Source organism: Canis lupus, chromosome X (genome assembly GCF_048164855.1).
Source record: "Canis lupus baileyi chromosome X, mCanLup2.hap1, whole genome shotgun sequence".
Taxonomy (NCBI): Eukaryota; Metazoa; Chordata; class Mammalia; order Carnivora; family Canidae; genus Canis; species Canis lupus.
In genome coordinates this window covers 96,715,146-96,741,610 of record NC_132876.1, presented here as the reverse complement: position 1 = coordinate 96,741,610, position 26,465 = coordinate 96,715,146, and the positions used below count along the sequence as shown (strand labels likewise).

Sequence of the window (26,465 nt, the reverse complement as noted above, 5' to 3'; positions counted from 1 at the left end):
ATGATGCTATGCTCACTGCAAGTATAGCTACCACTTGCTACCATACAAAGTTAGCATGAGGTCGTTGACCATGATAGTACAGTGACTTCTTCATTCCATGACTGGAAGCCTGTATCTCCCTCACTCTTCCAGTCACTTTGTCCATCCCCCTCCTCCCTCCCCTCTAGCAACCACAAGTTTGTTCTCTGTATTTACAGGTCCCATTGTGCTTTTTGTTTGTTTATTCATTCCCTAATGCATTTCCTATTCTTTTTTCTATCCTTCCAGTCCCCTCCCTTTTCTTTTCTGACTAATTTCCCTTTACTCCCTCCTACAGTTCTTTTACCCTCTGCTGCTTTATGGATACAGATTGCTGATTATACCTTATACAAAGGATTCCTTTGCACTACAGACTCACTACCAACAGACCTCATTAACTCAGGGGAGAAAACCTCTTGAGCAACCGAATCCTAGGTGCCTGTGGGGATTGTGAGACCATTTCCCATGGATCTGACTGGCTCAGTGGAAGAGTGAGAACAGGGAAGACTTGAGTCATTTTCCTCTTTCCCATACTCCATTCAGACACCAAACTCTTGCTCTCAAAGCTGTTCTTTGACAGGATTCCTTAATACAGGCTGAATTGTGGCCCCTGCCTCCATTATGTGTTGAAGTCTTAACCCCTAGTGCCTCAGGGTGTGAGTATTTTTGGAGATAGGATCTTTAAAGAGGTAATTGAGGTTAAATTGCTGGAGTAGGCAGTTAGATTTGAAGCCAGCATATAGGAAGTCATGGCCAACTATCAGGAAAGTCAGAGGCCTGTCCCGGCAGCACTACATAATAAGCTGGATAAAACCCAGATAGCCCAAGATAGTGGGCACCATGACAGGAAACCTCTGACCAAATAAGGAAGAAATGGTAGGAAACCCTGCTTCTAAGAAATCCCCACCCCAAGTAATGAATATTCCACCCTGTAGTAAAGAACTGTCAATGAAAGATAGAAATCAAACCCCAGGGTGTTCAGCTTAAGCCCCACTCCCTGCCTTCTCTCAAGCTCACCTGCTCTCATGTCTGGAGAGTGTACTTTTGCTTTAATAAACTTTCCTGGTTGTGTTTATCATTCCCAGTGCTATGTCTGTCCTTGAATTCTTGCACATGATGAGGCCAAGAATCTTTGGCAACATCTTTGATATGGGCTGAGTTGAAGTCCCAGGGCTTGGGGTCTCCCCAGTTCACCTGGCAACGAAATGAGCTCACTAAGGTGGACCCTAAACTAATGTCCAGTGTCCTCATAGAAAGAGATTAGGACAAAGGCATGCAAAAAGGAAAGATCAAGCAAAGACAGAGGGAGAAGATGGCTTGTATCTACAAGCCAAGGAGAGAAGCTTCGGAAGAAATCAACTCTGCTAACACCTTAATGATATATTTCTTGCTGCTGCAACAGAATATTAACTGTAATCATCGTTAGAATGAGCTCCGTTCCTCATATGCTTTTTGATATTAATTTATTTGTTTAAAAAAGCATTAACTGAATAGTTTTATGTTCTAAGCCCTGTGCTTATTTTTAGGTCTAGAATGAGGAGCACGCCATATAAAATGACACTCCCACCATAATATGATAAATCAGACACATCTGCCTGCTGTTAAGGAATGTGAATTCGAATATGAAAGTAAATAAATTGACAACATTTAGTGAGAGATGTGATGCCAAGGGAATACACTGATGATACCTCGTGCCGTAGCCTAGTGGCATGAAGAGGACTGGGGAGAGGGATTAGGAAAGCATTTCCTCTGGAGATGAAATGGAAACCAAGCTGTAAGTGATCAAGTTTTCCGTAAAGAGGGGTAAAGGGCAAGCCATTTCAGGAAGATATACACCTGACAACATGTGAGTTTGATAGTTTGGGTGCTCCCACCTAGGGCCCCTGAGCTAAAGGGCTAGAAGTAGGAGGAAAGGAGAGTTGTGGCAGCAGAGGCAGGAGCAGTAAAGTAAGCTGGGTCCAGATAACACACGATCTTGCATATACTCCACGGAGTTGACAGCAGTCTCTAGTGGGAACAAATATTTTCCAATTTGTCGGTTAAGGTTAATTTTAAACTTGTCACCTGTGATATTCTCTTTGAATCAATGATGTTCTCCTATATTCATTTGTAGTAATCACTATCCTTCAGTGCAAGGGGTTTTTAAGTGAATGTGAATTTTACCTAACTTCTAATTTCCTTTAGGAATCTAAACTCATTCAATATTTTCAGGAGATGATAACTATAATCAAAGCAGAGAGCTTTATTTCATTTAACAAAGAATAGTCCTTCACAAAGGAATTGCAAATACCCTAATTAATGATTATTCTAATTGCTCTCCCTGTTGGAAGACACTATTTCCTGTTCTGTATTTAGCCAGGATAAACAAACTATGGTATCGCCATCCCTCTTGTCTAGGACACGAACTGTTTTATATACATGACATATTGTTACAAAGTCTGTCTTGCATTCCAAACCCAGCCTTCCAATCAGAGTGATGAATAATGCCCCTACCCCTCATGCTGGGTACTGCAAGGTGATGAAGTATGTATGTGTGTTGTGTTTCTGTGAGCTCAATTTATAACTATACAACCTTTCTGAAGGTCGAAACTAAATGGTTAAATATTAGGTCTAATCTTTGCTTTTAAAGTTACGTAAATTAGGAGCACATGGGGGGCCCAGTTGGTTGAGCACCTGACTCTTGGTTTTGGCTCAGGTCATTACCTCAGGGTCTTGAGATGGAGTCTCACGTTGGACTCTGTGCTCAGTGTAGAGTTTGCTTAAGACTCTGTCCCTTCTGCTCATGTTCTCTCTCTCTCAAATGAAATCAATAAATCTTTAAAAATAGTTACTTATTAGAATAATTGTCTTAAACATTTGAGAATCAGTGTTTTTCCCCCCTATATAAGTTTCTTCCCAGTTTCTGAAAGGAAGTACAAATATATACTGTTTAAACCTATATCTGCCCAAGCCAGAAACTAGGGAGTCAATACTGACATGCTTTTCTCTGTGACCCTTTTCCCTTTCATCATTACCTAGTCAAATTCCATTACTAAGTTTGGCCAATATAATAGCTAAATATCTTGATTGTATTCCATCATTTCCATTCCTTTTTATTTTATTTATTTACTCATGAGAGACACACAGAGAGAGGCAGAGACACAGGCAGAGGGAGAAGTAGGCTCCATGCAGGGCCTGACATGAGACTCAATCCCAGGTCTCCAGTATCATGCTCTGGGCTGAAGGCAGGCGCCAAACCGCTGAGCCACCCAAGCTGCCCCCATCATTTCCATCCTAATACCCTAGAAAGGCTTTTATTTGGGATATAACCATCACCCTCTTACACCTGCCTATACTACAGTGGCTTTCAACACCACCTATACCAGGTATGCTTTTAAATTTTGCTTTAATTGGTCTAGAATCAGATCCCTAGAAATGCACAATTTTAAAAGCTCCCCAAGTGGTTCTAACTGCATCCCAGAACCATGCTCTAACTCAGAGGTTCTCAATATTTGGTCTCTGGATCAGGGACATATATATTACCTTAGGAACTTGTAAGGATACAACTTATTGGTCCCCACCTCAGATCTACTGAGTGTGGAGTCCAGAAATCTGTGTTTTGATTATCACCAGGTAATCAGGGTGGAAGCTCAAGATTAACCACTGACTCCCACATATCTCTCTAATTCGTGATCCATCAAGATGGTGTCAGAGTCTTCTCTAAATATTAAGGATTATAACATAAATATTAGATTGCACTAATTCTCTGCTCAAAGTTACTCATTGGATTCTAAACTTCTAAGCATGGCCTGGAATTTCTTGGTGTGCTCTTCATGATGTGAGTCTAAGTTTTATTTTGGCCATACCATAATCATTGGATTTATGATCGAGTACCCACTTAATTTCCTAAATACACCACACTTACACATGCCACATCTTTTTACATGTCCTTTCTTACTCTTCCATCTGGCAAAATGTCTTCTCACATTAAGCCTCAGCCCAATTCTTTATATCTTTTCGAATGTCTTCTTGGATATCCTTGCAGACTAAGGTATTCCTGCCTACATGTTGCTATGCTGCCACCGGAACTATGTAAACCTACATCAAAGCAACCTCCTCATTTTACTGGATGTATCATTTATATCATTTTTTTCCTTTTACTTTTTGAGGGACAGAAACTATGTTTGCTTCACCTTTTTATTTTAATTTTTTTAAAGTAAGCTCTATGCCCAACTTGGAGCTTAAACTCATGACTCTGAGAGCAAGAGTCACATGCTGTACCTACTGAACCAGTCAGGCACCCCTTCTTCATCTTTTTAAGTATAATATTTCAGTGATGTCTGAAGTTTAAGATGTGTTTTGAATGAGTAAATGAATGAGGATGCCCCTAAATGTTTTGGAAATTTTTATTGGATCTTATGGTGTATCTCTTCTAAGCAAGAGAGTTTGACCATCAAGCACATACAACATTGCAGATCTTGGTGAACTGACAAAGCAGTCAGTGTATTGCTTCTTCATGAGAATCTCTTATGTTACCATAGTGCTTTATAACTTCCAAGAGTTTTCACACATGTTATCAGTCACCTAGAAAGGAGCCCTAAATTTCCCCCTTTAGGGACGCTGGGGTGGTTCAGCAGTTGAATGTCTGCCTTTGGCTCAGAGCATGATCCTGGGGTCCGGGATCAAGTCCCACATCAAGCTCCCTGCATGGAGCCTGCTTCACCCTCTGACTATGTCTCTGACTCTCTCTCGGTGTCTCTCATGAATAAATAAATCTCAAAAAAACCCTCCCCCTTAAACAATTCAATATATACAACTATTCCTTAGTAATATATATATATATATATATATATATATATATATATATAATTACTTTAACTCCCTCATTGTCTAAGCTACTACTACATATAAACACTAGAAAGCTATTTGAATATACTGCTTAGAACTAGCCACTTCTCTTCCTACCATGGACACAAAAATCAAACTAGGAGATATCAGAGGTCAGCCATGCTAGCTTCCTCCATTTAGTCACCATTTATGAAGCATCAATCACTAGAGATTTTGCTTAGCACACACAATATATAAATAACAGTAGTCGCTGTGTACATAAACTCATAGCCTACTGGGAGAAGCAGTCCTGCAAACAAATGAATTCAAGGCAATAATTAATCACAATAGAAAAAAAAAAAACAGCCACAAAACTCTCAAAATAAAGAGAAAGGATGCCACTCTACCCACTCTGCCTTTACGCAAAGAAGGCTTTACCCATGTTGGAACTAGCATGAATGATGTCATTTCACCTCGTTTGGCCTTTATTCACGTTTTGTTTAAGGATCATTCTTGATCCTCAAAGCATAATAGACGTGTTTTTATTCTATGAGCAAATTTATTAGCTAGGGATGTGAAAGCATTCACATTCATTCTAATTAACATTAAATGACACTCTCCCAATGAATAAGATGTCAAAAATCATGCTAATAATTGCAATAAAATGAATGCTCTCCTCTTGGGCTGCATGAATATTTGCACTCATCACTTGACAACTAATATCAAGAAATACACACCTAACTCAGGATAGAGTAAGTAGCAGACCCATAAAGTAATATTTCTTATGAATGCCTAGTAATAGGTAGCAATGTAATTTCAACTTACTGAATTTCTTGGCCCTGGAAATTAGATATAAAGATTCTGTAGTTAAATGAGAATTTTGTTTTATGTATTGAACTTAATGAGATCTAAAATTTCCTAAGATTTCAAATTTAAGCTAGAGAGGAAATACACCCTAATGCTTTGAAAATGTTTGGTTTAAATTTCAATTTATATAGTAATGGCCTGTGCTTACTTTAAAATTATTACTTTTTCATTTTTTTAAAAATTTATTTATTTGAGAGAGAGAGAGAGCACAAGCGAGCACAAGCAAGCATGTGGGAGGGGGAGGGGCAAAAAGAGAGGGAGAGAGAAAATCTTAAGTAGACTTGGTGTTTTTTGTGGAGCCTGATGCAGAGCTCGACCCATGGATTGATCCCACAACCCTGAGTTCACAATCAGAACCCAAATCAAGAGTTGGATGCTTAACCGACTGAGCCATCCAGGGTGACCCACTTCAAAATTATTTGTAAGCAACAGATTCTTCTTTTTAGAGGGAATAAATTCAAAGTGATATTAAAAACGTATCCACTAACAAAAGGCAATTCACATCTGTGAAGTTACCTGTTTTAGGTGGAAAATACCCTTATGTTGCAACTCACATATTGGATCCCTGTGTTTTTCTTTTCTTAGAGTGTACAGACATACACACACACACACACACACACACACACACCGACATACCATGAAAGCCGGGTTTCCTCTTAAAGAAAAAAAAAAAAACTCCCCAAAATGGCTCCAAATGAATTCTGACTATAGAATTGAGAGCCAGATATTCTTTCTCCTTCTATGTGCAAACACTGCACTCCCTTTTACATACATAGGAATTTACATTTGGCAGAACTCTGAAGCTAACACAAGCATATATCAGATATGTAAGTATTTGAATATCTACAGCAATTGATTGTGTTATTTGCTAAGAGATACTACATTCAGAATATATGTATACAATTTTAATGGTTTCCTGCAATTGGAAAGATATGTGGCATATTAATCAATTAGTATCCTTTTTGAACTTATATTATGAAAGGTACATTTTTGTTAATTGTAAGTACTGAGGATTCCAAAAGGGACTTTGTATCTGGGTAATACATTTTAACATAAACTACTGAAACACACATGCAAAACACAAATGCACTGTATACCTGGCCTGCAGGCTGAATCAATAGACTATGCCATTTTTAGAACTCTGCATGTATATGTGCATAATTGTATTTTTTAAAATTTTTTTTTTTTTTTAAGATTTTATTTACTTATTCATGAGAGACACACAGAGAGAGCACGAGAGAGGCAGAGACACAGGCAGAGGGAGAAGCAGGCTCCATGCAGGGAGCCCGATGTGGGACTCGATCCTGGGCCTCCAGGATCAGGCCCCAGGTGGAAGGCAAGCACTAAACCGCTGAGCCACCCAGGGTTCCCGTATTTTTAAAAATTATCTGAAATTTTCTAACACTATATTACTTCTAAAGTATTAGATGTCATTATCAAGTGGTTTACGTGAAAATAAATTTATAAGTAATTGATTGCTTTTTTCCATTACTTTTGGATATGAATTAATTCAATACACATTTATTTAGCTTCTTGCTAAAATATAATAATATTCTAAGGTCACTGAAAATATAAGCACATATAAGACATTATTTGTTATATCCAGAAAGAGGTAATCTAGAAGTAGAGATAATATAATAAATCAAATTATAATGCAAATAATATGGACTCAGTTACCAAATATGTGAAGTAGGAATGGTAATACATTCCTTCACCAAAAATTTAAGAAGACTTACATTATTTATAAGAAATATTATGATCATCATCATTTATTATAAAAGATAATGGATATACACAAATTATTTGTTCAGTGGTAGAATCTGATTTCTAGATGCCATGGATTAATATTTATCCTCTATTTCTCATTCATAGTGTATATTTTCAATTTTCAAAATTGTATACATTTTTGCAATGTGATCCCCAGGCAGAAGAATGTCTATGAGTTTAAAATAGGTAAAACATATTTAAAAAAAACCCATATTATTCAAGGCCTAGATTATTTCCTGATTGGGTAGTTCTTTACTTTTGGCATATAAAAGTAAAAAATTGGCCAAATAATCCACTTTAGTTGAAGATAATACAATAATTCATGCTTTCACTAAGAACAAATTAATCACAGAGCTATCATCATATATTGTCATGGATAAAATGAGTCTATATCATGTCTTTTTCTTGGTTAAAGTTTTCCAAGTCAAAAGAGATTGTCATGATGTCCCATGAAAACCTTTTATATACAAATAATGTACTCAAAGATAAAATATTAAAGAAAAAGTTATTATATTAGTTTTGCAGAAACTCAATTTCATTTTGAAATTGGGTCAGAGGGCTCACTACTTCGGTAAATCACTATCATCACTCAAGCTAGTTTTTCTCATAAAATGCCTGGGTGTACCAGATGTATGGATTTTTGTAATGCATGAAAAGAGTGTTAACATAATGCACAAAGTGCAGTTCATATTCACTTGTCAATAAAACACTTACAAACATTATTTTTAATGCAAAAGATTCCACCTAATAAATATGGATAGGCTGTTAGACTGACTCAATAGAAGCTATTTTTGTTTTAAGGGACCCTCCAATTCCATATGTCTGAGTCATTCAATAGACATTTGTCACCCTGAATTTGGGCACATGTGCAATGGGCTCTATGCTTGTGCACATAGTTACCCAGCGACTAACTTTCCTTTTATAAATTAGCTCCATTCCAGATTAAAACAGATGAAAGATTTCCAGTCATTGTGGCCAGATCTCAGGGTGGAAAATGAGCTCGGGAAGGCAGCTATCTGAAACTGAATACTCCCTGGAATGGACATTCTGTTCTAAGTCCCCTTCAGGGAAACTCCAACAATAGCTCAAGCAGAGGCAAACAGTTGTCTTCCAGGTAGTCCAAGCCAACCTTTCACTTTCTTAACACTCTGTTCTCAGACATGCAGCCAGAGATTTAAAACTCTTGTACTCACATCAAAGAATAGCAGACCCAGCATGCACATACTGTACAAACAGAAGCGATTCACTTAATTTCTACCCTCCCTGAATCTCTCACTTGTATTAATTTGAACTCCAAAGAGATGTCAGCTTTGTAGTCCCTCAAAGGAATCCCCACAAGTCAAGCTTCTTTTTTAACTATAAGTTTCTTTTGAGACTAAGAAAAAAATTGGGAAAACTAATTTCAGAGATAAACCAAAAATACCACCAATTATATGAATAATCTAAATTAAGCAAAAGACATTTTATTCTGAGGTTTATAACTTTTATAATTCATTGAGCTCTCAGAAAAAAATGATGTACTAAGAATTATCCTACACTGTTTTATTAGTTATCGTGTGTGTGTGTGTGTGTGTGTGTGTGTGTATGTGAATACAATAATACACACCAATATTCACTGCTACGCATGAGCCATTTTCAACCTGGACATCTGAGTTCCAAAAACACAATGATTTCTTGACCAAAGAACAGTCAGATGGTTGCTGTGGTATTTAATCATTCATATATGTGCCTACAAGCAATCAGGCACAAGGAACCCATAGATAACAGGCACAAACGCTCCTCTCAAGGAGTAAGGGAATGAGTCAGAAGCCACCTGATATTGGCAATAGAGGATAAAATTACTGGCGCAGAATTATCTACAGTGAGTTTTCATTAAGAACGCAGAACAGGGATCCCTGGGTGGCGCAGTGGTTTGGCGCCTGCCTTTGGCCCAGGGCGCGATCCTGGAGACCCGGGATCGAATCCCACGTCGGGCTCCCGGTGCATGGAGCCTGCTTCTCCCTCTGCCTGTGTCTCTGCCTCTCTTTCTCTCTCTGTGTGACTATCATAAAAAAAAAATCCTTAATTCATTTAAAAAAAAAAAAGAACGCAGAACAGAGATACCTCTCTTGACCTAGGGCAGTCAGGAATGCTTTTTAATGATGTTCTATAAACAAACACTAAAATAATGAATAGAAATTGTTAGTAGAAGATATGGGGTGATAATGTTTTTTTTTTTGTTTTGGGTTTTTTTGTTTGTTTTGTTTTTTGTTTTTTTTTTTTTAAAGAACATTCCAGGAAGTTGGAACTAGTCATAGGTATGCAATTACATGACTTATTTCTGGAACCACAAGTTTCTGGCTGGAAAGAAGCGTACACGGAGGAGAACAGCAGATAAAAAGGTGAGAGACATGAGCACTAGGGCCTTGGATTTTACCCTGTAGCTAGAGGATTCTCTGTAGGCTGCTAAGCTACAGGCACAAGATCTAGTTTGTGTTTTAAAAACGCGACTGGGGTAACAATGAGAAGGATGGATCTGTTTAAGACCAGATTAAAGCAAAGAGATCTCAGATAAACATATACACACAATCAGAGATCATCTCTTGCTCTGTGCATCTGTTTAAACAATTTGTCATCTCTTTGGAAGTTAAAAGCAAATTAGCTATTCATTAATATTGATAGTTAAAATAATAGAAAGTACAAAACCTGTCCACTTTATGGACACTTTGTCAATGACCAGGGAACACCCCTTCCTAATGCCTACATTAAGTAATGTTGTGAAGCAACATTATCATCTCTAATTTTTTCTTGAGGACAATCAATATTAAGCTCTGCACCAGGCACTCAATAAATAAATAAATACTGGCATGTCCATGATTAATTAACTTGATAGGTAGAGTTATGTTGAAAACTCAAGTAGTCTCTGGGCTTGTCCAGTTACCATGCCTGTGGACCAGCATAATTTCTAAAATGCCAGCCCTTCTCATCCAGGCTTTTTTTTTGGTCATAAACAATCTGAAGCACAATACCTCACAAGGTAGGACATTTAGAACAAGGCTTAAATCACTATGACATTTTGTTCAATAAGTGATGCATGTTCCCCTATAATAGAAATGGATTGCATTCTAGTGGGTTAGCATTAAACCATTCTTTGTATCCTAAGTGGTAGATTTATTAATTTACAAGACTTATCTGTTGATTAGGTCTGGTGATGACACACTGGCCTTCAGGATACTGAGGGCTTATTAAAGGTTGAATGCTGTATTTATTTTATTTTATTTTTTGTAGTAAGCATGAAGTCAAAGAAAGTTGCAAACAAATAATGCAGGTATGTCTTGGGCAACCTTCACCCCACCTCCTACAATGCTGACACCATGGACAACTATAGTACAATATAACAATTGGGAAATTATTTGTGTAATTCAGGTTCTTCAAATTTTTACCAGTTATACATGAACTCATTTGTTTTCTTCTGTTGGTATTTGTGTGTATGGATGTTTGTGTGTGTAGTTATGCACGTTGTTATCAAGTATAGTCTTGTACAACAAATGCAACCATCAAGACACAGAATAGGTCTATCACCACAGGTTCTCTTCTGGCACCCCTACATAGAACACACCCCACATTCCTAACATGTGGAAATGAATAATCTGTTCTTGATCTTCATAAATTTGTTATTTAAATAATGCTATATAAAAGGAATTGCATAGTATGTAACCTTAGAGGTTTTTTTCTTTTTTTCAAGTATGGTACCCTTGAGATCCATGAGAGTTGTTGTATTAACAATAGGTCATTTCTTTGTATGGCTGAGTAGTATTTCATGATATGGATGCATCATTTCTTCTACATCCACCCATTAGTGGATATGGGAGTTATATCCAATTTCTGACTATTACAAAGAATGCCACTATGAACATTCTTGTATAGGTTTTGTTGTGAACATCAGTTTTCTTTTTCTGGGATAAATACCAGAATGGAATTGCTGGGTCATACAGTGATTATGTGTTGAGTTTTAGAAGCTGAGCTGTTTTTCTAGAATGGCTGTACCATTTTACATTCCCACCAGGATTGTTTGAGAGATCCAGTTTCTTTGCATCCTTGTTGGCTTTAGTGTTGTCACTTTTTTCCAATTATTCTTGAGAAAAATTATACAAAGTGCATAACATTATGGTCTGATACAGATAGTGAAGTGATAACTACAATCAAGCTAATTAACATACCATCTTCTCACATAGTTATCTTTTTCATGATGAGAGCACCTGAAATCCATTCTTATAGCAAATTTCCATTATTCAAAACAGTATCATTAATGATAGCCACCATGCTGTACATCAGATCTTTGTACTTATTCGTCTTATATAACTGCAACTTTGTACCCTTTGACCAACATTTCCCCATTTTCTCTATTTCCCCACCCCTGGTAACCACCTTTTTCTCTCTGCTTCTGTGCATTTGACTTTTTGAGGTTCCACATATAAGTGAGATCATGCAGCATTTTTTTTCTTTCTGTGTTTGGTTGACAGTTGTCTTTTCCTTATAAAATGGAAAAGGTGTTACTAACAATATATTTTTCCACAGTATAATCTATTTTTCGTTGCAAAATTCTTTTGCCCTTCCTCAGAGAAATAATTTAAATGTGCTTTGAGTCCCCTCACCCTTCTATACTCTAGGACAAATTACTTAATGGTCAGTGCTGATTTTTCTCTAAGACATCTTAAAATAAAATCACTACTTCTTCTTCACACCCAAATACATATTGCAAGCTCTTCTAGGTTATAAAGAAGATGTATCTCTTCTTCAAGAGACAAATTGGCAAAGATAAGAAGAGTAAACGAGTGATTTTTCCCGGATATTCACAGCCAGCCAGTTGAAAGAGGAAAGGAAAGCATCAACTGTAAGAGACAGGAAAAAAGGAAGAGACTAGTGTGGAATCAAGGACGGATATCATAGGTGTGAAAGAAGCAGTTAACACTGATGAGGGCCCCTGTGAATTACCAAGATAGATGAAGAAAAAATGTCTGTGTGTTAGAGATAGTAAAAATAAAATACAATAAGACCCAATACAAAAAAAACAATCTTCATTATTTATTTATATATGTTAAACTTCAGCCAGAACTAAAGTGCCTTTGTTGTTATATAAAATGCAGTCAAATTATCATTATTATTATTATTATAACATGTTCTTTTATGTAAATGGCTACAATTACAGCATGCAACAAATATCACACACCAATTCATTTGTTAAAAAAATATTTATGTGCCTGGTTCTGGAAAAACAGTGGTGAGCAAACAACGGAGATATTCACATTCATGGAACTTACCATGTACTCGGAGTGATAAGCATTGATTGGTAACAAACACACACAGTGTGTGTGTATACACGCATATGGAATCAAGACAATGCTATGTGTTATGACATTATATTGTATGGTAGGGGCATTTTATCTGCTCAAGTAATTCTGACATCTTCCCAGAGGGAGTGGCTTATAAGTAGAAAGTGGTATTAGCTAGGTCAAACAAAAGGGTGAGGAAGGTTCTGGAGAAAGAGAAAAACGTGCAAAAGCCCTATGGTAGGAAGTGAGGTCTATTCAAGGAACAGAAAGAAGACCAGAAAAGCAGTAAGAAAGGGGCAACATTACAAGAGATGTGACAGGAGAGGAAGTCTAGATCTTGTTCTGTTTTGTTTTGCTTTCCTAGCAACGAGCAGAAGTTACCAAAGTGACTGAATGTGCGCTAATATTGTCTAACTTAGATGACTGGGCGGGTTTTAGAGAACAGATTAGAGGGAATGGGGAAGAGGCAATACAAAAAATGAGAATGGCTATTGCTGCTGTATTTCTAGGGAGACAAAGCTACTTGAGCTGGGCTAATGGTAGAGGAGATGAAAAGAAGTGGATCAAAAGTTACTGAGGAGATAAAACCCCAGTAATTAATGGGTTAGACACAAGTGGTTGAAAGATAAGAGTTTCAGGGATGTAATAGGTTTCAAGAGCTTGTGAAACTGGAATCGTAGCACCATTCACTGATAAAGGGAACAATGAGAAAATATCGAGTTTCATGGACAGAGGGAAAGTTTTGTTTGGGGCACTTAGAGTAGAGGTGACTTTGTCACATGCAAATGGAGATGCCAACCAGGCGGTTGAAACTGCAGTTCTGGAATTTACTAGAGAAATCTGAGCTGGAGGTATAACTTGGTTAGTTATCTCCACATACGTGTTAATAAGTCATGGGCATGAGTGCAATGACCAAGGAAGGGATTACAGAGAGAGAAGACACTCATGCTGGGAATGAGCCCTGAGGAATCCTAATATTTAAAGGTTGATTAGAGAGAATTATCTTGTAAAGTAGATTGAACAGAAATACCCAAAGAAATGGGAACAAAACCAGGAGAGTGCAATGCACAGACCTCAAGGACATACAACAGTATTAAAAAGGAAGAAAACAATCAATATTGGTAATGGTACAAGTTCAAGAAAGCACATGGAAATTATCTCAGTTTTAATGACATGATAGTCTTTACTTCACTTGAACTACAACATCAAATGAAGTTGGAATTAAGAAAAATAACAAAACCATAAAATTTTAAGGAAAAATACCAATCTAGTCCAACTGATGGATATAAAGTATAGAAAAGTAATATTTTTGTTTTTTTGTATTTATCATACTTTGATAGTATGATAGTCCCACTTATCCCATTTTCTTGAGAAAATTATCAAAAAATCCTAATAATATTTACCTCTAATGTTTAATATTAAAATTAAATGACTGATAGCTCCTTAAGGAATAAGTAAAATATTAAACCACAACTGTTTATTATACTTGGGAAGTGATATTGGGATGTAATAGTTTTTTTTTCTTTTCCCAATTTTGTTGTAGTGTTTACGTTTTCTGAATGAAGCACTATTTTCAGTTTTAATAGTACTTATTGATTTTATAAATACTAGTCAGGTCAAGCATTTTTGTATGCAAACCACTTAATTTCTAGACTGTGTGTGTGTGTGTGTGTGAGAGAGAGAGAGAGAGAGAGATCTATTCATGCTAGTAATATTGAATAGTGCTATACACATACAAGGTACTGTCAATAACTATTCAGGTAGGATAGATTAAAGCCTCATTAATCCTTGTCTATGCATCACCACCCCTTCTACTCATTCTCTAATTTACATCTCCATATCCTCATACTCTAAGGCCTATTTATAGAGGTAGATTCTTTGATGAAAACCTCCATAATCACATCAGCCATAAGTAGTCATTTATGGCTGATTTGTACCATGCTCTGTAATTCTCTTGACACACTATAGTAGTCGTATTTGTATGCATGTGTGTATGAGCCTGTGTATGTGCACCTACAGAGTTATATCTTGAAGAAGTCAGAGAGAACATAGCAGGTGTTTGCTAATGTTTAGCTACAAGCAAGTAAAAACCTAACAGTAAAAAAGTTGCTCAATAACATATTAATATTCCATCTAGTCTTACTTTCCCCAAAGCTAACTGATAAGTACATTATACTCATCCATGACTAAATTTCAATTACTCAAGTGCCTTCTATTGCTTCAGTACAATTCTAGTTTTATTTAAACTGAACTGTCAATGTTTTCTAAGTATTTTTGCCATTTTTCCAGATTTAAGAATAATCAATTTTACTAATGGTTCTCAAGAAATTTTAGACATTTCTCCAATAAGCATCTATATTAACTAAAATAGCATTAAATAAAGTGCAAACTTACCTTGTCATATCTATGCAATTCTGTATTCTCTAAAGGATGATTTTTCATATTGCTTAACAACTCTGACTGAGCAATTGAAATTCAGACTATGATAAATGTTTTACACTGAAGTCTCATTTCATTATACAGCAGTCAGTTGAAATGGGGTTTCCGAAGAAGGTATTTTTAGGAAGTGCAGAGTACAGGAAAAAGCTGAATACATTACACAATTTAAATATTTATTGAAGCTTTTCTACTAAGGCAACATTTTGGTGATATCTCACAGAAATAGCAATATGGGAAAGGAAATTAGAGGTAAATAGATGGCAGAGACTGTGGAAACCAAGACACCTGGTGTTGCAAGTGAGATCCTCATTCATAAAGTCATTAAATGGGAGATTGAAATAACACTCCTCTTGACTGAAGTATTACTTTCCTTAGGATTTATCATCCTACCTAGATGCTTCTATAATTTCTTGGCATGCTCTTGTCTCCATATTGAATTCCTGACCTCCTTTTCACACTCCATGATCTTTGTAGTTGGTCTCATCCATACTTCATGGCTCAATATATCAAGTCCTCAATAATGACTTTGTTTTTAGGCTCACAGCCCCTACCTATGGTATGCATGCTCTTCATATGAAACTTTGCATCCACACCTCCCAATCCTTCCCATCATTCCAGCAACCCTTGAAGTCTTCTTGTAAATGGCACCATTATACACCCAATTCTACGTGCCATGGAAGACACCACATCCAATTTGACACCAATTCCTATTTACTCTATCTCATAACTAAATCTTGAATAAATCCACTTCTTTCAACTTCACTGTCAGCATTCTAGTCAACACCACCTTCTTACCCTTGGAGAAACTGCCAGATTGATAGCTCTTTATCTCTTTATCTACTTTTAATACCTCCTAATCTCTTTTTTTCAAGAAACAGAATGACAGTAAGGAAAAAAGCCCCACAAATATGTTCATATCACTGTCCTACCTGAAACCCTAAAAGGCTGTCCACTGATTTTACTACAAAGAAGAAAATTCCCATGGCCTCTGAGGCTCTGAGATGCCAGCTCTCATCATTTTAGCCACACATCTGTGCCAAGATTTCCCTGACTTATGATACTCAAGGAAAATTCACCTTCTTCTAGTTCTTTCATCATACCAAGGTCTATCCTCACATAGGTTGTTCCTTCTGAATGTAAACATTTTTCCTCTCTCTTTTTTCCTTTGACCGGTCTTCTTCATTTCCATCCTTCTTTGTGCTACTGTGAATGTAACTTTCCTAGGGATCTCTCCCCAATTTCCAATACTAGTCTAGGTCTCACTATGATAGATTCTTATACTAACGTGTGTTTTATTCTCCAACCCTTATCTCATACACAATTTAAATAGTGTGTGACTATGTGGATATTCTCTTCTGAATTCTAATCTCAGTGAGTTCACTTGTTTAGAACCGCATCTCCAGAGAATAGTATGGTACCTGACACAAAGTAGGAACTCAATATATACTAGCTGCATGAATAAATGAATAACAAACTGTTTCTTTTTTAAACAATGATCACCCAAACCCAATACAGTACACACTTTACAGAGTCACTTCTTTTAATACTTTTATTTCTGGATTTCTTTTGAGAGCAACTCTATTTCCAGACATTTAAAGTAAAACACTGCAAAATCCACAGGCCTGAGCAAAGCAAACTCCGTGATAACACTTGGGGCTCTCTGACATAGCCCATTAGAGATGGGGTGTGTACACCTAATCCAAAGGAATCCTCTAGCTCTTCAGCAGCTGTTCACATGGCTCCTGACCTGCCCTTCAGGCTCTACTAAATCAGGATTCCCCAGCTGTCTGAGCTTCCAGTAAGCTCTTTCAGTTAACCAGCTACAAGCCAACACTGCTTATATCTAGTTGCACTCTGTAGTCAGGTTTTCCTTTTTCCTTCCAAGTTATTTCCCAATATATGGGAGCCACTGGGATTCATAGACAATTTTATCAGTTCCTCAGCCATATTGATAACATTATTTCTAATACTGCCTCATTAAGCATCAGTATAAAAAGGAATTACTCAACTTGCCTTTGATGAAAATACTTAGGCAGTTCTGATTCCGTGATTTTTCTCTTTCGTATTTCTTTAGTTTGACCTCACACAGTTTCCAAGGCTAAAAATCTATACTTGTAACAGTGTCACTGACTCCCGTGCCCTTTAACTCAGCACTCAGCTCACGCTAAGGTAGTACTGCTGCTGTAATCTGATAAAGGAGCAGACAAGTTGTGTGCAAATAAAGATGGGTGCCAAGAATGAGCAAAAAGCCACTGATGTTTATGCCCTTTTATGGTCCTGATTCAATGACAGTCTTAGCCAAAAACAGAGTGGGAGGGCGGGACAGCAATTTAAAACTAAACAAAGCAAAAGCCAAGGAGAGAGTGAAAACACTGAAAGGGTAACTCCTTTATTTGTCCATAACTGGAAATAATATGAGACTATTATAATGCTTATTGTGCCCAATTAATACTGGTCTTTTAAAAACATCAATTGTTTCATAGTGGTGGAGATAAAGTACATTTAAAAGTTGAAAGTAAGCTGGCCAAATACCATACATTATGTTGGCATATGTAGATTCCTTGCTTGTTGCAATGCCAATGCCCATGAATGGGCTATTTATTAAGTATAAACTAAGAGCATGATAATTCAAACATCTATTTTTTTCAAACATCTACTTTTTAAATGTTTCTTTAAAATCATGTTATGCCTGTTTGAAATCCATTTAAATATCAACTTTCTCACTTTATTACATGAGTAAGCATTGGCTTTCATAATATACTCTAACATTTCTCCTATTCATTACAACCAAATTGCATACTAAAATAAATAAAATAATAAACTAAGTAAAAATAGCAGCAAAGCTCTTCCTCAGATTCTTGCACTTGAACAATAACATAAAACTAAATATATTTAACTAGCCTTCGATATACTTCAGATTTTAAAACTGACATGTAAAAATCAATTTTTCAACATTTTCCTTAAAATTATATGGAATTCTATTTTTTCCCTAAAATTATATGGAATCAAAATATTGAATTAAGAGTTCTGGAAGAGTCATTTATGAACAATGAAAACAACAGCAGCATCAACATTTTACTAGCATAGCAGAGAAATGACAGTTTCATTCCAGTTACAGGATAATTGTCAATTCGCCCCCACCTTCCGTTACTGAAGAATGGCGTGCATAATACAAAGCTAAAGTGAGGCACTGAGGCAGAAGGCAAAAGATAATAAAGGAGACAGGGAAGAAATTGATTTCCAAACTCAATCCAGACTGCTAGGAACACTTTTTTTCTCAGGGCTTAATATCATTACAAACACTATGCAAAATCCCTCCGGGGATTGTAAGACCCGAGAAAATTGCCCTGTGTGCTCTTTTGCCTACTAAAATTCCCAGGTATTTTGAATTAATGATATCAGAATAACATAAGATTGAGCAAAGAGTTGAGCAGACATGGTTTTGTTGTGTGTGTTTTATTTTTAATGGCAGCCTAAATGGAGGGCTTGAGCTGTGCCAGAGGGAGTACCGCCTTTTGGTTTTGTTAATGGGGATGTGGTGGAGATTGTGTAGTTTTAAGATTAGGAGTCTTTTTAAGCATGAGCAAGCAGGGCCATTTTCTTCTCTTCATTCTCATTCTGCCTGCTGCCTGTAAGAACTGTGGCTGAGAAATTTAAGATACCGTGAAGACCAGAGCCAAGTTTTTTGTGTCCCCCACCCCCTCTGCCCCATATTCAGGGCAGTAATCTTGAATGGAGAAAGACCATACTGCCCCTGAGAGTTACTGTTTCTCAATCTCTGGAGGAGACCTCTGGTTGAAAAAAGGTAGAGGCAGAATTCTATCACGCTGCCATATGTGGGGAAAATAAGCCTTTCAAAGTACAGATTTTAGGAAAAAAAGGAAATAAATCATTCCAGTTGTTACACCTCAACCTATGGTTTGCACATGAGTGATTCACAAAGAGCAGGTGGCTGTTCCCTTCAAGACAGGATATGAGAGTGTCTAAAAGACACATGAACTTTTAATGTTAACTAGAGGGAGCCTGAAATTTTACAAAGACAAAGATTTTAAGAAAAATTCCACATGTAACATAAGTAGACAAACCCCTCTGAAATTGGCAAAATAAGAAAATACAGGAAGGACAGTGCCAACTTAACTTTCATATCTGTCTATAAATTCAACTTTAGAACTCCAAATGCGTGTTAAGAATATTACTCTGTCAATACTGTATAGAGTGAAACTCCAAGAAGTTTAACTAACAGATGTTTTTAAATGAAGAAAAGGTGAAGACTCCAAGATGTTTGCTTGTTTGTTTGTGTTTTGAAGCTCAGGCTGCTGCACGGAGCATACTCCCCAAAGAGAAAAATTTCCATGAAATTCTGCTATGGAACTTGGTTGCATTTAATAAAAAAAAAGTCTCTTTATTTCCCATACTGCAGCCCATGACCCTCCCAACAAAATGTTCCAATATGAGCCAAGTGCCTTGATAACAGAACACAAATCTCCTAGGACTATAGCAGGACTTGGTGAAAAAGAAAACCATTGCCTCCTTCTGAATCCAATCAAAACCTGAATGTGCTATATAAAAATAAACCAAGGTCATCATTATTCTTCTCGTTGTGATTTGGCTTGCCTTCAAATTACATACTCTGTATATCTGAAATAGCTGCACCGCCTCCATTAACTGAGTTTGACATCATTTTAATCAATGTATCTTTTCAGAATGAAAGGCAGAAATGTCAAATTCCTACCATTATACATTCTTTTAACTCTCTAATCTGCATTAAACAAAAGCCTGTCTTTGAGAAATAACGTATGCTTAAAGAAATATAACTAGCATCAATTTCATCTTAAAATTTAACTGGAAAAGGATTCAACAACAACAAAGGTCTTCATGCGGAGCTGATTTCCCAGGAAATCCCTTTTAAAGTTTAGTGCTTTCAAAGTTTAAGGATTGAGGCCCATCACTTACACTGGCTCCTCCCAAGGTCTTACCTAATTGTGTATTCGTGATTTTGTATTATTTTTCTTAAAAGACTCCCCTCCCTCAAACTGTATGATCCCAGGCCCCGTAAAACCTTGGTCTGCTCCTTCCTTTGTGGCTCGTTATATTTTGTTGGACAGAGGACACACATTAGTCTTATCTCCCAATTTCTTAAAAAATGATGTATGTCTAAAATAGAAAATGAAAAACGTGAACAGAAGATTATCTTCAAAGAAAGGTTAATTTCCAATGAATTTTCAAGGGCTCTGTGATTTAAACACGTATTTATGGATTTATATAAACACATATACTCACATTAAAACACCATGTTTCCTGTATTTGCAGTGGAAGAAAGAATAGTCTAATAAAATATGATAAATCATTTTTTAACAAGTTAGGGGAATATTATATTGGAAGGTGGAGTGGAAGGAAAGTTTGGGAAATCATTTTGCTTCTTTTTTTTTTCCAGTGATAAAGCCATGATGAAAGATAATACAACAGAATTTTTAAAAACCTTGACTTTTCCAAGGCAACGAAGATTTAAATCTCTTTTATTAAACCACGCTAGTGGTTAAGAACTTGACAATTTTTTCTCATGTAACAAATGACTTGGGCCACAAGGATTTCAAGTGAATACTTTAGAACCAAAGAGTAAGCTGTATTAATATCCTTTTCCAAATTATGAATTTATATCTCAGTACTGGCTAGCTGGAGTAGTGTCAATCAATACATTTATTTCCTTAAATAACATAAATTTGCACAAAACACTTGGTAATCTTTAAGTTTACAGTAACTACTACATGGCATTCTCTATTGCATTTTCTTTGATGTTATGCCTTGTAAGAGACACAGAAAACTTCTTATTCAATTAAAAAATATATTATCCACTTAGATCAGCAACCTCTTTTTCAGAGTTAAGATGTCCTTAGAAGACTCTGGAAATGAAATCATTCTAAATGATGATTTTATTAGACCTTAAGATAATTTCTATCATTAAAAAATTCCAATGAAATGCATATTTACAATAAATTATTTGAGTGACTCTTTGCAATGCAATATTTGAGCAATTTGAAAAGTAAATAATATTTATGTTAATACAGGGATATTCTGTCAACTACTTTCATTAGTAACCAACCATGTGTACTATTTTAAGTTTTCCAAACTAAGGCAATTTAAAAAAACCACATTCAAAAGTCAGTACATTCAAACAGAAGTATGTCAGCTGGTAAAAGTTAATGTAGAAATATAACTATTTGAGTATCTTCATATTCTCCCAGCAAACCCACTGTCATGCAGCTTAAGTATCACCTGATAGTTTTAAAATGTGCTTTAAGAAATTCCTACAGAGCTTGTCCCAAAATTTAGCTATCTTTAAATTCTAGTTAAGAATTTGAAGTTATTTGAATATTTATAACAAAGCAGAGAGTAGGTTTGCCTTTGCTTCATTCTTTGTGAGTTTTTTGAATTGCATCCTTGATATATGTGTGTGTGTGTGTGTGTGTGTGTGTGTGTGTGTATATACATATATATATTTAAATCATTCTATCCACTGGTTTCTGGTTTTAATTTTGTCAGTGTATCACTTGATCAATCAATACACTTGTACTGTGAAGAATATATGCTTTTGTATTTTTGTGACAATAGTAAATGGAATAGTTTTTCAACAAGAGAGCAATTCTGATGCTTGTCAAATAAATTTATAAAATAAGGGAAGTTCATTAAAAATGTTTATCTATAAAATCTGGGATCATCTAACATGAATCAGGAAGTGTACAATGTTTTTATTTTTTTTGTTTGCTTTTGTTTTGTTTTGCACAGAGGTCAAAGTTGTGTTGTGATCTTTTTACCATAAGTTTTGAAGAATTACTTATTTGGAGATATTTACTTTCTTTATTGTTAATTATAGGTATCGCCATCATATCTGTTTCAGAATGGCTATAATCCACCAGTCAAAGGCAGTGGGGCCGGGAGATAATCCCCTCCATCCTTCTCTTTGGGACACACTGTACTCCTCATATATTATTTTTATATATTATTTTTACTACTGTGCCAGAGTCAATTTCTAAATTTTTCATTAGTCATCATGACTTTCTTAAAGTAAAGTAAAATAGATGCACTTGATATAAAAGCCAAACTAAAAAGCTTTACTGAAAAGCTAGATCATACTAGACATGAAACAGCACAGTGAGCTTACTGGGAAATGATCAGAAGTCCCTCATGCTGTTATGTTGTGTTCTTAACAAAAGTGTCTGGTCATTTGCCAGCAGGGATATATCACTATTTGAAAGAATTTTCATATGCTACAGAAAAGAACACTCAAAATACTAAATATAATATGAGAAAGGGATGTTTAAATTAAATACTTATCATACTTTTCTCCACCTCCATTTATCCATTTTAATTCATTTTGTTTTCTAATTTTCCCCCCAAGATGTGCCAGAAAGAATTTTTCTAACCTTGATGCCTCCATATATTCTAACACCACAATTAGTACATTGAGAATATATAGCAGGTCACTGCCCCACATGTAACCATTACTGAATAGAGAAGTATCAAACAATCAAGATAATAACTCAGATACACAAATTGTTTCACAGCAATTAAAATAATTTGTTACAAATACTCTAGGCCAGTTATGCATATTCTATTACTTTAGTGATTTCTTACAAAAGAAAGATCTTGATTATATTTATAAAGACAAAACTTTAAACTCTACCTCATTTCTACTGAAGTTTTCCCAATGAGAAACATGTACACCTGCACACATATATGTGTACAGGAACTATAAGATAACACTTATTCTTATTCACAAACTACCATAATAACTTACAGTCTGCCTAATCAGTGATTGCCACAAACTCAAAGTCATGCCACGGTAAAAGTATCTTTAGTTACTTTGTACTTACAACAGTCCTCTACTTCTTCCCACCAAAGCATTTGGGGAAAAAAAAGTATGTATCAAGGCAGCAGTAAAAATCTTGGTAAATTTTCTCCCAACTTAAGTGCTCCAATAGGTTTAGGAATGATGAGAAATCAACCAACTTCAGCAGCCTTTTAAAAAATAACACTTCAGTTTTTCCTATTCGTTTTTCTCTGATGAAGCTAATTGCCTCCAAGATCTGAGTCCTGTAAGGGGAAAGTGAGTGATCCCAACACTGAGTGAGTCAACATAGTAACTGATGCCAGGATTCTGTAGAGGCCCCTGGATATTTCAAATTCCAGGACCTGCGCAGAAGCAAGTGACCCGCCTTTTCTCTCAAGTTGGTTTCCCATAATAGGACTGCCCATGGCCACTACATATAAGGTTGTACTTCCAGCATGGCAAGCCCTGTGAAGCCAAATAATGTTCAACTGTGTTCTGATTAATAGCCAAACCAGAATAGCACAGTGGACATAGTACTTGCTCTCATAGGCTTCTAAACATAAAAACTCTTCAGTATACAAAACTACAGTACTTTCTGTAACTTCTGTGCACATTTCTAAAAAAACAGAGCAGAAAATCCTAATCCAGAATAGACTTTTAAATGCCTTTCCTTTTTTTTTAACCCTCTTAACAATACTAAAAATTTCACCCTACTGAACAAGAAGAAATGCTCAGAATAATCTCTGCACTTGTTATGTATCCACTGTCTACCAAACTTAATTTCTACCCTGGGGATCTTATCAAAAGTCATGTATTGATGATGCCAAAAGTCTGATTAAGAAAAGCAACAGCAGAATGTAGCAGCTGAGCTCTGAAGGCAGAATGTGTATAGCTCTCAGGGGATGAGGCTTCCGCTAAAATAAAGAGTACTCTTATAATTGAATGAAGAAATCTTCTTAAAATGCTAAATTTCTGTAGCATCTTACGATAAAACTTTACTGACAAATTACCCTTTCTTTGATTTCTCTGGTGGTAATTATTAAAATGCCATTCTCTTTGACATTGAGCTAATTATTAATTATTTAATGGCTCTCAAAAGAAGTTTTCTGTATTAAGTGAACACAATTGTAATATGTTATTCGGCATGTTTGTAAACCATTCTTTGCCAATAGAAGGCTTCTTTATCTTATTTTCATTGCAGCAGATGAGCCTAATATTTATAAGAAACACCGGTTAAACTTTTTAGAAGGATATTCTTTTTTTGCAATAATAATCTGTGCTAAAATTATTCAAGTGTTTTTATAATACCATTTGTTGAAGTGACAGACTCATTTTTCTATGTCAAACATTCAATTGCTTGGCACAGAAATAAATTATAGATAAAAACAGAAAAAAAAAACCCTGGCATATTGAATCAGAGTAGGATGTTTACCTTAAACGTTATACATTTCATATTTTAGAATACCATTATCATAATATCACCATTCCCCCCAACAAAATCTGTATGAAATAAAGCATAAGGCTAATTTGTAGATAGTTTTATTTAAATTGCTATTATCCAAAATAGATTTAAAATGTTCTCCGTGGGTCATCTCATTTCTTCTGTTTAGTGTGGTCATCTAAGTCTCTGCATAACCAGCAATTACATAAAGCAAAACTAAAAAATGGTTTTTTATGAACTTGGATCCAAACTTGCACGTTAGCATGTGTTTTCCTGTGCTGTAGGGTGTAATAGCACCCTGAATACACATGTTCCTTTACACCTTGTACTGTGACTTTTCTATAGGCACAAACTCACATTTAAGCCAAGGGATTATGCACAGTTCATCAGTGATTTGTAAAGTGTGGTCCATGAAGCATCAGCATCACGTGGAAAATTTCTGGAAATGCTATACCCCTGAGACCTGAAAAATAAGAAACTCTCTGGGTGTAGGACCGAGTGCTTTATGTTTTACAGGTGACTTCTAATGCAGAGCCAATATTGAAAAACCATGAAGTGTGTATTTCTAAAAACTACTGTGGCTTCCAACATACCAAAATCTTGCCTTGGTTCATATTGAGTGCACCAAAAAGGGAGAGATTTGAAAGCTCTCAGGTACATCTTAGTGGTCTCTTAGCCCTAGTCAACAATCAAAATATACTGGATCCCTGTGATAAATGCTACATTAATGTGGAATACATGGATTTCCCTTAAGGTTTTATAATCCAGGTGAAAAGATAGACTTAACTTGAAAAAAATGAAAGGTACATAAAATAAAATTTGGCCTAAACACAGTGAATTCTAATTCAGACCTTGTCCTGTTTTCCTGGGGTTTTTAGTCACTTACCTCTCCCAACTAGTCCTCACAATAACTTTGTTGGTGAGGTCTTAGGAGCCCCATTATAAAGATGACTGGTCAAGGCAATTTGCTCAAACTCCTAGTGTTAATAATTGGCAGAGAAGAGCTTTATAAAATTTAACTTTCTGTTTTAAGATAATTACATATTCACAAAAAGGCTGCCAGGATAGTAAAGAGGGGATCCCACATACTCTTCATTCAGTGTCTTCCATTACATTTCACCAAATGATTATACAATTTCAAAACCAGCAAACTGACATGGATGCAATTTGTATATATTTCTGCCATTTTATAATACTATAGATTTGGGTAATGGCAGCCTCGATCACAAGAGAGAACTACAGATTCAGTCCCTCATTACAAAGTTCTTCCTTTTGCTCATTTACAGTCAGACCAATCACCACTCCCCGGACTCTGCATCCCACAGTCCGACACCTACTAATTTGGTCTCCATCACTATATCATTTCAAGAACATGAGAGAAATGGAATCATTCAGCATGTGATCTTTTAATATTAGCTTGTTTCACTGGGCATAATGTCCTAGAGATCCATTCATAATTGCCTTAGTAGCTTGTTTTTATGGTGCATAGTAGTCCATGTTAATAGTATACTATGGTTTGTGTAGTCATTTATTTATTATAGGAAATTTTGGTTATTTTTGGTTTGAGGTTGCTGCAAATAAGGCTGCAACACAATTATGCACATATTTTTCATTTATCTGGGATTATGCCCAGGAGTCAACTTGTTGGTTCATATGGTGAATGTATGTTTACTTTTTATAGAAACTGCCAAAACATTCTCTGGCGGGTCAATACCATTTTAGATATCTGCTAGCAATGTGAGTAATCTAGTTCCTCTGTATCCTCTTTAGCTTTTGGTATTGCCAGTGTTACAGTTTTTTTTTTTCACTGTTAAACATGTGGAGCTATTTTATAGTGGTTTTAATTTGAATTGCCTGAATGGTTAATGACATTGAATACCCTTTCTCATGCTTATTTGCCATCTGAATATACTTTTCTTAATTTTTTTTTAAATTTATTTATGATAGGCACGCAGTGAGAGAGAGAGAGAGGCAGAGACACAGGCAG

At 36.0% G+C, this 26,465-nt stretch overlaps 1 protein-coding gene across 11 annotated transcripts in view; it reads right to left on the bottom strand.

Moving 5' to 3' along the window:
- The window catches only part of DMD (dystrophin), a 2,167,959-nt gene that overhangs the window by 2,033,064 nt on the left and 108,430 nt on the right, over positions 1-26,465 (bottom strand). For 9 of the 11 annotated variants that reach the window (XM_072818060.1, XM_072818056.1, XM_072818062.1 and 6 more), the window contains exon 1: positions 23,081-23,360. The exons of 1 other annotated variant lie outside the window; for it this stretch is intronic. In XM_072818060.1, coding sequence (XP_072674161.1) covers positions 23,081-23,111 — 31 coding nt within the window. In that variant the 5' untranslated portion in view covers positions 23,112-23,360. Of the gene's footprint in view, positions 1-23,080; positions 23,361-26,465 lie in introns of those variants that run through there. One more of the 11 variants, XM_072818066.1, reaches the window with a different exon arrangement.